The following is a 10,743-nucleotide window of genomic DNA, read 5'->3' as shown; positions in this document are numbered from 1 at the left end:
GTGAAGCATTATTCCAGTTATTTAAAAGCAGGTGAATACAATTTCTGACACTTCACTTGTCATGTTTGCAACAGTATTTTATTTCACTTCAGATACATTAAGCACATCCTGTAACTCAACACAAAGCTAGCCATCTACACTTATTTTTTGTGTGTAAGTACTCTGAAACAAAGTGCAGTAGATGAGTAACTTACAGAGTGCATAGAACAGTGTTGCACTTATTGTTAAAGGGTAGTATCAATAAATGGTGCCTATCCATTAGATGCTAGGGTTTACGTCAACATAACACAAATACAGGACAAAATCTGTGTGACATCTGGATGCCTTGTTTCACATAAAGTGCTGGTACAATAATTTAAATGTTACAAAACAAAGCTGTAATGATTCTAAAGCATTGTTACGCACAGTGTGCATCTATTACAATAATCTGAAAGTGATGTCTTTAGATGGTTCCGGTTTCTGCTTCCTTTGGGCTGTGCATAGCAACATGCTCCAGCTGGCCTGAATCTGAAACATCATAACTCGTCTTGTACTTGGCCAGGATTTTCATCAGTGGTCGCAGCTTCAGCCACCATTGCTCCTTGGGAATTCTGTGTCTATGTAAGAGATGTGGTAGGGAGAAAAAAAGGATAAAGTGATTTACTTGGTAATTAAGACAAGTACATTTTGTAGGTCATTTCACCTATGCTGACAGTAGTGTCTTTCCTCATACATAGGATGAGATACTGATATTTAGGGTGGGCTGTAAATAGACCCAGAACGAGGAGAAATGACAAAATACTGAAGGAACAAATAAGATTTTACCATAAGGTTGCTTTTTGTAAGTAAGTACATCAAATTTGGCACAAAAAATGCTGCCCACTAAACTGTACCAGAAGTAAAGTAATTGTAGGCATTGGAGCAAAGACAGTTATGAGTTATTTGAAAGGACAGTGGAGTCCCAGAATTCATAACGAGAGACCTCTAAGTATAAGGAAGGTGTAGAGAAAGAATGAAGAGAGGTGTTAGAAAAGACAAGTGGACAATCAAAGTGAACCACTGGCTGAATATAAACCAAAGACAAGAGTGGAGTAAAATGGTTGACAATTGCTATGTGTCAGCACTGGGGAGAAGTTGTTCATTTGATGTGGTGAAAGGAAGCCTGTGTTGAGATGTTTAAAATGTAAGCAGTGTATACATACACAAAGTCTGTTTCATTCTTTAGCTCAGCCACAGGTTGGAAAAGAAGGGTGCGTCTGCGCATTCCCAGCAAGCAAACTGAGTCATCGGTATTGGCAAATACTCGTCCTAAAAAGGAATGAAATAATTTAGGGTCTTTCTTACAGTTGTAAGGGAAAATACCCTTTTTCTGTAGTTAAATTGAACAGGAAGGTTACATTAGCTTAATTCCCATTACTGAATACTTAATGTGATGATAAAAGATTAATTAGTACTTTATTAGGGTTAGGAAATCTTAATTTTTTAAATTTAGGCTTTGGTGATTAGCAAAGGTAATGCAGTGAAATTAAACAACAGTAAGATTGAATTTTAACATCCACTTTTAAATTAGATTTTAGTAAACAGTGCTTTTACAAAAATTCCCAAAGAAGACATATTACCTTCTTCTGTCTCCCATGTAGGCACCATGAAACAAAAAGGAAGAACAGATGTAACTATATAACCAGCAATTCCTTCATGCATGAAAAACTGCAATCACACTAGCATTTTAAAGAAAGATTAGGAAACAGCTATCTGAATTATTGACCTCACTTGAGGTGAAATGTCACAGCAGGACTGAAAAATAAAAACATAATGAAGAGGAAAGGAGTATATTCTGTTGACTAACAAATACCCATTCATATGATTCCAAAGTAATCTTGTGCACTGATAGTAACTGTCAGTAACAAAAGGGGACCAAATATTTTTGCACCTTTTCGGTAGGTTTCCACCAGTTTTTTGGAGATCCACTGCATAGCTTTTGCAGAAATTTTTGTCCCAAAATTTCTGTCAAATGGTGAAGGTGCACCACCCTGTGTGAAGATTCAAGCATGGGTTAGTTATCAAATCAGTAATAGTCTTTTTATTTTATCATTAAACTCTCCTAATGGCCTGTTCTACCTCTCTTTACCTTTAAAATTGTACAGCTTCAAGCAGCTGTACAATTCTCATTCAATCAATACTTTTCACTTGTGTGGATGGAGGGCACTGTTCTCCCTTCCTTCCACTTCCCCTTTGTGCTGATCATTAAGCTTTGCCCAGCTATTACACAGCCACCCAACAATGTGGTTTCAGCATGATGTAAAGGAGGCAGCAGTTGAAGGAAAGGCATCAGAAGGAGCCTAAAAAACCAAGTGCTGACCCTGTCATCTAGGATGTCTCAGAAACAGACTGGAAACTCTACTGCAGCCAGAAAGAGGAAAGCTTTAATACTGAGTATGTAACAGCAGGATGAAACAACTGTTAGGACTTCCTATGCTAGTAATCACCTTTGTATTTTTTCAACCTCAGCATTGAATAATTTAAAAATATATGAGTGAAGGGGATTACAACTCAAAATTACTTAAAAAGAGACAGTTGTTTTGCTACAAGTACTTGAGAAATTTGGCTCTCCATGTGTTTGTTTGTTTTTTAAGTTTACCTCAGTCTTTATTATTAGCATAGCCAAAATTAGAAACTTAGTATTTGCCCACTGACAAGTGAAATGAAAAAATGCAAGGTATGAAGAGTAGCTCACTATCACCTCTTGTACAAGAATAACCTATCTGTAGTCTCTTAGAGAAATCTCTTAACTCACAGGTTTCAGAAGCCAGATACATTTTAGATGGACAAGTAAGTGTGTTCTAAGGGTGTATTACAGTAATGCTAAGATAGCTCCAATACCTATAAAAGAAGTATAATTTTTTATTAATATAGAAAGAAATAAAAATCATTAAGACTGTTACGTGGCTTTTTCCCCTCAATTTTTAAGAAGGAATTTCAATAAAATATAATGCTAACAAAAGCTTCTTAGTTACCTACAAACAAAAATCCACACACTTTAATCCACTTTACAAACTTAAATCCACTTTTCTGTAATCTGGAGTCAGGCTTGCTTGAACTGCTTGATGCTCTTTGTTCATATGAAGTTATGCTTGTCTGTAATTTAAAGGTTATTTGTACCTGCTGCATGTGGCCCAATACATTTTTTCGACAGTCAAACACTCCTTTTCCTTCTTCAGAATACAGCTGGTAAATGAAGTCAGTTGTGTAGTTCTCATTGCAGTTCTCATTTCTGTAACAATGAAGGCCATATATCACTATCAAATTTACTATTAAGTTGTGTATGTCTTTACAGATACTGAATGACAGATTTTTTTTCTGACACAAATACTCCTGGCTTCCATATTTTCAATCACAGATGTTCACTTTTCACATAATATGTTCACGACTTTGGTCTGCATTACTTTTACTACATTGACATCACTGGCAGGTCATTTGAAATCCATTGTTGATTAAGGTAATGAAAAAATATAATTTTAGGTCTAACAAGTTCATTATGCAGAGGTAATTTGCATTAGAACAATCCATGTCAATTTTGCTTTTTATAAAAGCACGGCTAGTACTTTAGGCCATGCCTACAATATTGGTTGCTTAACCAATACTGTATATTGGTTCCTTAGCCAATATTGTAAATGTAGGATATTTTTTCATCCTAGTCATGCAACCAGTAGAATCTGAACAAATACAATGGCATCCTCATGCAATTTACCATGGCTTTCATTTTTCAGACCTTTGCTACTTCATATACTGAAAATAAGTGCTCAAGAAAGAAGCTACAGCCTGATTCGTGCTGGCTAAGAAGGTACCATTTTAAAAGATACTAACCAACATGTTTAAATGTTTTTATTTTTGAAAGGTATTTTATTCTGTATTTTCTCCTAAAATCTACATAGGATTTTTATAGTGAAGGCCATATTATATCTGTATACATGCATGCTAGTTTTTACTATCATTTATTGTTGATACTTTCTTACTAAAGCCAATGAGAAAATAGGCCAAACATAGGATGAAATATTAGAGCAAACATACTTACACACAAGTATGTTTTGGATTTGAACATCCAGACAGCTCCCAGACCTGCCTCATAAAAATCTCACACTAAAGGATCAAGTGTCTTTGCACATGGCCAGACAGCCTACTTGGTGCAAGGTGCTCAGCATCACTTATGTCTATTAAAGCTACTTTTACTTACCTCAGCACTAGACCACGCTGGATACTGGTTTTCATTTTTTCAGTCAAGTGTTCTACATTAGCCTGCAAACAATAAAAATATTTCTAACAACCCATACAGAACTCAAAACCAACTTCAATGAGCCTACATATCCTAAGAACTTCTGGGAAGTATTCCACATTAAGCATTATGTGCAAATTTAAACCATCAGAGGGTTTTTGGAGATCCAGGCTAATATACTGTGTATGGATACTCATCTTGAGTTAAAACTAACTTCTTCCTCCACATAACAAGTAACAGATTTTCATAGCAACATAAAGTTGCTTCTTTGTATGCAATACTGATGTGGCACCAAGTTGGACAATGGCTATATACATAAAATTTAAAAAATTGCCACAAAAGATTGGAATTTTCCCCTTCCTCCCAATTCCTTGCAAAAGTCCTGTTACAGCTACAGTAGTGTACTACTCTGATGGTATGCCTGTATGACATAAAGAGTACAGAAAAATTCATTTCATACTTCTTTTCCTTTTAGGAAATTTCTATCTGCTTAACTTTGTATTTGTCTATGACCACAGCTAGTACCAACTACCTCAGAAGTTTTAAATCCTCGTCGCAGACAAGTTCCATATCAGCTTACACCCTAATCTGTAATCCTTAAAGCCCAAGACCTTTATTTTAGTAACACTTCCAGACATGCTCTGAATAGCTGTGGTAACAAAGTCAGTATCTAACACATCTTACAAACTGTTCAGCTCCTGACATGAATACCTAACACTATGGAAAATTTATTTCTTTCCCCCTACCCCATTTTTGTTTTGTTTAAAACCACCCACTCACATGTAATTTGAATTTCAATCAGAGGAATAAAACCAATTCACCTGGTGGTGTTCAGTGACTAATACAGTAATTTTGTCAGTTAAAATCATCAGTTAACAGAATCTGATGCCAAGGATAGCTGTGTATTTGTTTCTTTACATAAAATGGCATCACTGCCATTATTTGAAAGTGCTATGGTTTCAGACACAATCTAAACATTTGGGGTTTTTGTAGCATGAGCTATCTGCTTCAAAGATAAACACTATGCTTTATAACAATTTCAGCATCTACTTAAGGATGAGAAAAACATTCCTAATGCTGCATACCTGGAGCTCTCGAATATCAAACTGTTCTTCAAAGATATAAGCAGCATCAGCTCCTGCTGCAAGGGCCCCCATGTTAGCCAGGTAACCACAATAACCACCCATGGTCTCAATGATGAACACACGGCGCTTGGTCCCACTGGCTGACTGTTTGATGCGATCACACGTCTAATTGAAGACAAGATATTGTAAGTTTAAATTCATAACATTGTGAATTTCTATTTTTTTTTTACGTCGTGAAATTTTGTGTCACTTATTGGTAAAAGAGTTTAAAGAATTTATACAAAAACATCTTTAAAATTTCTAACATTGCAGAATCAATTTATGTATAATAATTACCAAATAAAATAATTATTCTAAATCATACCATGAACACCATGGTCAAAATAAAGTGTTTTACAAATATCAACTCTTACTTTTTTGCTTCCTGCAAACACTAAAACAAGATCTAATTTTGGTTTGTGCATGGAAGTAAAAGCTGTGATATTTTTTTTAGCATGGATTTAAGGAGATATAATGCAGCTTTTTAATCAATTCTGGCATGAGCAAGCATGCCTTCCTTGCTCTATTAATTTCTAAAGAATTTATTTCTTCTTTGAATTAATTTTAAAATTCACTGTGTTCCCAAACTTATGTTACAGGTTACCCGTGTTACAAGTTCATGAACTTCAGTCCTGAGCATGTAACTGCTCTACTGTTTACTTACTAAGAAAGGTATCTTCATAAATTCTTTCAAGTGGAGGCTTTTTTTTAAATACTTTGTTTTTTTATTTATAGGTACATACTTACTGTAAAAAGACTGTGATCTCCACTTGCATCTTACTCTGACCAGTATGAGAAATGTTCTGTATGAGAGATCTGTTGCTTACATGCCACCAATCAACATAAATATTTATTAGAGCTGCCTAAGAGACTTAGAAAATAACAGAAAATCTCCAGTGTGGTAGGACCTAGAAAACTTTGGAAAACATAGAAACCTAGGAACTGGGTTACTATGCATCTCCAGGTTTTAATAATACTCATTCTTAATAATACTCAAAAAGCTATTTGGCAAACTCACTTCTAGAATGATTTTTTCTACTCTTCAAATTTATTTTAAAGTAAGCAGGCAATGTATCCTTCTTTCAGAAAGCAAGTAAAAGAAACAAAGATACACTTTCCTTTGGTTTTAAAAATAAATAAATATGTTATACCAGACCTGGTTACCAAAATATGCACATAATTTTATTAGAAATTTATATTTAAAATATTAGATTTATATAGGATTTCTATCCTTGACTATACAAGAGACATAGCAGAAACTTTCTGCTATGGCTCTCTCAGAAAAACTGTGACAAAATTACCCAAATACAAGAATGGCACAGACAGATTTGAAGGAATCATCAATTCATATGCTACTTCATAGGCTAGAAATGTCAAAGCTCAAATGTCTCATGCAGTTTTCAGAAGTTTTAAACAGTGAGCAATGGTTAATCTTTTTGGAGTACTGTTTGGAATTCTATTGCTAGTTGAGCTTTCGTATAAACCATGCCAGCATCATGAAAAATCCAGTATTAAAAATTTCACCAAATTAACAGTGCTCTAATTTTAGCAGAAACTGAACATTTTTACCTTAATGAAATTCAACATATGCAAACATTTTTATTTTACTGAATTACTGAAAGCTGTACGAATTGTGACTAAAATCAATAGTAAAATAATTAAATCAAATAATAAAAACAGTGAAATAAGAGGAAGCAGCAATATATATTCATACTGATTTTTTTTTCTGTGTTTTCACATTTGTGCTTTTAGAGGTGCATCACTGTTTAAAGTGCAATCAGTCATAATTATCAGATTAGGCTGACATTTATAGAAGTAGGTAAGGAGGAAGCAGCTTAATGGACTGCTCAAAGTACCAGTGTCCTGCTTATGAATGTGTTGTTATCATTTACCCACACCTACACCTTAGGTGATCTTCACCCCCGGGGCTGATGCATTGCATCTGCCAAAGACCAGGCCTTAATGTATTAAGACACAAATTTTTAAATAATCTACAGGAACTTTTTTGCTCTGTATAAATAAGTAACTGTATAAGAGCAGGACAACCAATCTGCATTTCTGAAACCCTTAGATCTCTGACATTTTGGCTGTTATTTCATAGTTATCTGGGTTGATGATGTGGGGTTTAATAAAAGCCAGAGCTGTTCAGAGGTTTACTCATGTGTTTTCACTAGACCTCAACTCAGTTCTCTGCTGGGAGTCCAGCAGTCTCAATAGGATGGCAAAGAACTTCAAAGAGTTCATATAGCACTTGTACACGAGGCAAAAAGCTACGATTGTTCTGACTGAAATGGAAAACTCACTCATAGATGGTCTCAAACTATTTAGTTAGCATCAGTGATGGACTTAACTGCTTGTACATGCTTGTAACTGCATGTACTTATATACATCTAGTATCTGTTAAGCCTAATGCAGCCTATGGGATTAATTTGTTTCGTGTTAACCATGTACCTAAAATATTCTACTGCACTTAGCTAAGGCATTAGCCCATGGAATAAAAGTGGCATTTATGTATAAAACACATACTTTCTTCTTTAAACTAAGTCCCCAACAGTTAAACATGTAACATAAATTATTTTATGAGGTTAATTTTAATCTGTTTTGGAAAACTTCTTAGTTATAAAACTTAAGAAAATACAGTAACTGAATTATTTCACAGCTAGACACTTGAAGGTATTTAGGTATCATCTTATGTATTTTATTATCTTAACTTTTAAAAGATATGAAGTCTTACCTCCACAATAGTATTCAAGGCAGTGTCAGAACCAATGCTAATGTCTGTGCCTGGCACATTGTTGCTAATAGTAGCAGGCACCACACAGATAGGGACGCAAAACTCCACATAGCGGGAACGTGCCTCGTGTAGGTGCACACAACTGTCATAGGCCTGAAGCAGTGGTACAAATATGAGTGATACATTCCTTGAGTATGGGTGATACATTCCTTGTCTTTATACTGCTCTGTTAGTAGCTCCTTGCATGTGATGGTAAATTTGGCTGTCCATTGGCCCAAGTAAATACAATTGGTGAAATCATTTGGGGTGGATATCCTGTACATACCACAACAGTGCACTAGGGTTGCATTGGCAGAATGCTCTTTGAAGAAATGCAGATTAGTGCAAATTAGTACAGAGTGAATGTTAAGTATGCACAGCAGAAAGGTCTAAAGCAATTAGGCAGAAAAAGACAGCATAAAGGTAGACTGGAAATCATTCCAAAAGAAACCACTTAAAGAACAAAGTTTGATACATGTTAAGTTGTTTAGGAAGTTAACTAGTAGTACTAGTAGTACTACTTGAAGGAAATGTTTAAAGAAAGCTGCTTTTCAAGAAACTATGTTATTCCATAAAAGATATCTATTTCCACCAAGAAAGGAAGTTTTGCCTAGGCCTTCTAAGACTCAATCAACATAACACGTCTACCTCTATGCACAAAGACTGGACATAGGTCTGGAAAAAAAATCAAGAACATGCACACATGGATGATTTAATAAAGTTTGCAAGTATAGTTCAAAGATTCTCAGGAAACCATCTATAGGTTCTTGCGAAGATTGCAAACACTGCAAAATAAATCATCATGTGAAAAGGATTAGGTGTTCCTAATAGATGTCAAAATAATACTTAAAGGTTAAAATGGTATAGCTGGTTTATGTCAATAATGACATTTTTTTGAGTTACATTATACCAGTTCTTTCTAATCTAAACTAATCAACATTTCTCTGATGTGTGGCAATTGTCTATGTGTTATCTTTGCACAGGAAAGCCTGATAACATATTGTTATGCTTTTTGTTATTCTCTCCTAATAGGACTAATGTTCACAGGAGTCTCACCTTTTCACGTTCTCAAATCAGTTTAGAGAAGCAAACTATTGTGGATCAAATTATTAAACAGCTGTCAAGCTGTTTCCACAAATATCTATACAGTGACTGATTTAAGTAATAACAGAAAATGATGGGGGAAAAAAAAAATCACTTGTGAGAGATTTCTGCTCTCTAGATTTTTTCCTAGGTAAGGCAGATCCTGTCCAGAGACAGAGTAGGACATATGGCAGTAAGTGCTTGAAGTGCAAACTGACTTTCTGAAGTCTGTCTCTGCTGGTGTTTTTTTAAAGTGCAACTTTCAATTAAGCTCTGTACTAGGATTTATTTCCAATACAAGTATGAATTGGTTTAGAAGACTGCACTTTCAGACCTGTAGGTCTAAGAAGCAGCATAGCCAGATGAGAAACAAATGGGTTTGGGTGTTTTATTATTATTATTATTATTATTATTATTATTATTATTATCATTATCATCATCATCATCCCTGCAAAACATGAGTTTCTCCAAGAAGTTTTAAATTGAGACTTTTTGGAAACCCAAGTTGAAGGGAGATCTAGAGCAATAACTAACACAATTGATTAGTCTGCATTTATGATATGTTAGGATGCATTTAAGATATGTTTTACTTGCATTAAATATTGCCATTTTATTTGATGCAAGTGATTTCAGCAAACATATCCAAAGACTACCTTCACCAAGCATGAGCATTAGATTACTGTATGCAACATCTTCAAATCAACCCAGCAAAATATGAAACTGTTGTCAGTAAAAGGTCACTAAATATTTATAAAGGGTAAACAAATGATCAGTGGTTTTAATAATTGCTTTACTTTATTTTTTTTTAATATGTATTGCAGTAACATCACAGAGGCATACTGTACCATATCAATAAAATGGTTCCATCATTTCACACCCTTTTATGATATTTGTGTTATTAAAAAGGGTATTGCCATAACCAAGGATGCTTTATAAAAACAGGCCATTGAAAGGGAAGGATTCACTGCCCTAGATCCATTTCCAGCTGTTGCTAGAATTGAACTAGATTATTATCTAATTAGTTAGCTAGCTTGGCCAGGCTAATTTTCAGCCTCCTACTTCATACTAATGTGGAGCCATATATGATAGTAGCAACACTGGAGGGTACAGGAGCCTGTTTTTCAAGGCAACTGCATGGAGACTGCATTAGGGCAATCTAACTTGTTTTATTTGCTCCCCAGTGCTAAGAAGGGTCTTCTTGTGGCTGTTTGCTGATCTTTTTGTCACAAAACCAACTGATCAACTTGTACCTTTGTCCATTAGAGGAAAGGAAAAGGCATATTCTCAAAGAAAAACATTACAGAATTTCAGTATCTTCCTTTATCATGTTCTGTTTTTCTCCATCTCTAGCTGATACTTCTTTTTTTTTTCCTCCCCAGATTTCACCATTTACTTCTACATTTCCTAAATAAAAATGAATATTCATCCTTACAATTTGTTCTGGTTTATTTCTCTATCAATCAGTTTCCTATAGTAGGCTTTTTTTTCAAAAAACAATTTCATCCTGTCCTTTT

At 34.8% G+C, this 10,743-nt stretch overlaps 1 protein-coding gene across 4 annotated transcripts in view; it reads right to left on the bottom strand.

Moving 5' to 3' along the window:
• Positions 1 to 59: 59 nt before the first annotated feature.
• Positions 60 to 10,743, bottom strand: part of PFKP (phosphofructokinase, platelet) — a 40,645-nt gene continuing 29,961 nt past the window's right edge. Inside the window, exons 16-23 of one of the 4 annotated variants that reach the window (XM_030446500.1) lie at positions 8,108 to 8,260; positions 5,335 to 5,499; positions 4,211 to 4,272; positions 3,139 to 3,250; positions 1,910 to 2,009; positions 1,599 to 1,604; positions 1,182 to 1,287; positions 60 to 596 (exon numbers count right to left, since the gene is read on the bottom strand). In XM_030446500.1, coding sequence (XP_030302360.1) covers positions 443 to 596; positions 1,182 to 1,287; positions 1,599 to 1,604; positions 1,910 to 2,009; positions 3,139 to 3,250; positions 4,211 to 4,272; positions 5,335 to 5,499; positions 8,108 to 8,260 — 858 coding nt within the window. In that variant the 3' untranslated portion in view covers positions 60 to 442. The remainder of the gene's footprint in view (positions 597 to 1,181; positions 1,288 to 1,598; positions 1,605 to 1,909; positions 2,010 to 3,138; positions 3,251 to 4,210; positions 4,273 to 5,334; positions 5,500 to 8,107; positions 8,261 to 10,743) is intronic. The other 3 variants (XM_030446499.1, XM_030446501.1, XM_008503873.2) reach the window with 3 other exon arrangements.

The sequence above is a fragment of the Calypte anna genome, chromosome 2, assembly GCF_003957555.1.
Source record: "Calypte anna isolate BGI_N300 chromosome 2, bCalAnn1_v1.p, whole genome shotgun sequence".
Classification (NCBI taxonomy): domain Eukaryota; kingdom Metazoa; phylum Chordata; class Aves; order Apodiformes; family Trochilidae; genus Calypte; species Calypte anna.
The sequence above is the reverse complement of the archived record's forward strand: the minus strand, read 5'-3'. Positions and strand labels throughout refer to the sequence as shown.